Source organism: Neopelma chrysocephalum, unplaced genomic scaffold, assembly GCF_003984885.1.
Source record: "Neopelma chrysocephalum unplaced genomic scaffold, ASM398488v2 Primary Assembly neopelma1_100091, whole genome shotgun sequence".
Lineage (NCBI taxonomy): Eukaryota > Metazoa > Chordata > Aves > Passeriformes > Pipridae > Neopelma > Neopelma chrysocephalum.
Genome location: NW_020926561.1, coordinates 1 through 1138, shown reverse-complemented (window position 1 = coordinate 1138; position 1138 = coordinate 1). Strand labels below are relative to the sequence as shown.

The following is a 1138-nucleotide window of genomic DNA, read 5'->3' as shown; positions in this document are numbered from 1 at the left end:
CAGGGACACCTGGGTGCACCTGAGAGGCACCTGTGGGTACCTCAGGGGCACCTGGGCACACCTGGGGGGCACCTGTGGGTACCTGCAAGTACCTGGGGGGGCAGCTGTGGGCACGTGCGGGTACCTGGGGGTCACCTGTCCCTCACCTGTGCCCCGTGCCCGCAGGACTCGGTGCGGCTGCTGGCGGTCGAGGCCTGCGTGAGCATCGCGCAGCTGCTGCCGCAGGAGGAGCTGGAGGGGCTGGTGATGCCCACCCTGCGCCAGGCGGCCGAGGACAAGTCCTGGCGCGTGCGGTACATGGTGGCCGACAAGTTCACCGAGGTGGGGGCACCCCCGGGGTGGGGTTTGGGGGGAAATGTTTGTGCAGGGACCCCTCGGGGACCCTCGGGGACGGTGGGGACAGTGTCCCGGTGTCCCCGCAGCTCCAGCGCGCGGTGGGGCCCGAGATCACCAAGACCGACCTGGTGGGAGCCTTCCAGAGCCTGATGAAGGACTGCGAGGCCGAGGTGCGGGCGGCGGCCTCGCACAAGGTCAAAGGTCAGCCCCAAAGCCGCCTGGCACCACCCCAAATGTCCCCAGATCTGTCTGTCACCACCCCAAAGTGTCCCCAGATCCGTCCGTCACCACCCCAAAGTGTGCCCCCAAATCTGTCTGTCACCACCCCCTGGGTCATCAAATCCCCCTGTCGCGGCCCTAAATGTCCCCAATCCCCCCTGATGTCCCCAAAACGTCCCCTCTGTGTCCCCAGAGTTCTGTGAGAACCTGTCCCCGGACTGTCGCGAGGCCGTGATCATGGGCCAGATCCTGCCCTGCATCAAGGTGAGGCGCTGGGGCACCTGGGGGCACCTGGGACACACCTGGGGGCACCTGGGACACACCTGGGGACACACCTGGGGACACACTGGGGCATCTGGGGGCACCTGGGACACCTGGGGGGCACCTGGGGACACCTTCTGGCTCCTCCCGGTGGCCTCAGGGCCCATGGGGGTGCCCTTGGGTGTCAGTGTGTCCCTACCTGTCCCCCCCTGTCCCCACCTGTCCCCCCCTGTCCCCACCTGTCCCCACCTGTCCCCACCTGTCCCACCTGTGCTCACCTGTCCCACCTGTGCCCACCTGTCCCCCCCGCCCCAGGAGCTGG

General features: G+C 68.2%; 1 protein-coding gene across 1 annotated transcript; it reads left to right on the top strand.

The window, feature by feature from the left end:
- Nucleotides 1–12: 12 nt before the first annotated feature.
- LOC113962053 (serine/threonine-protein phosphatase 2A 65 kDa regulatory subunit A alpha isoform-like) lies at nucleotides 13–842 on the top strand (the record flags this gene model as incomplete). The annotated part of the gene is made up of 3 exons (XM_027672863.1): nucleotides 13–321; nucleotides 423–537; nucleotides 749–842. Coding segments are annotated over exons 1-3 (284 nt in total), but the record flags the coding sequence as incomplete, so codon positions are not given.
- Nucleotides 843–1138: the final 296 nt, after the last annotated feature.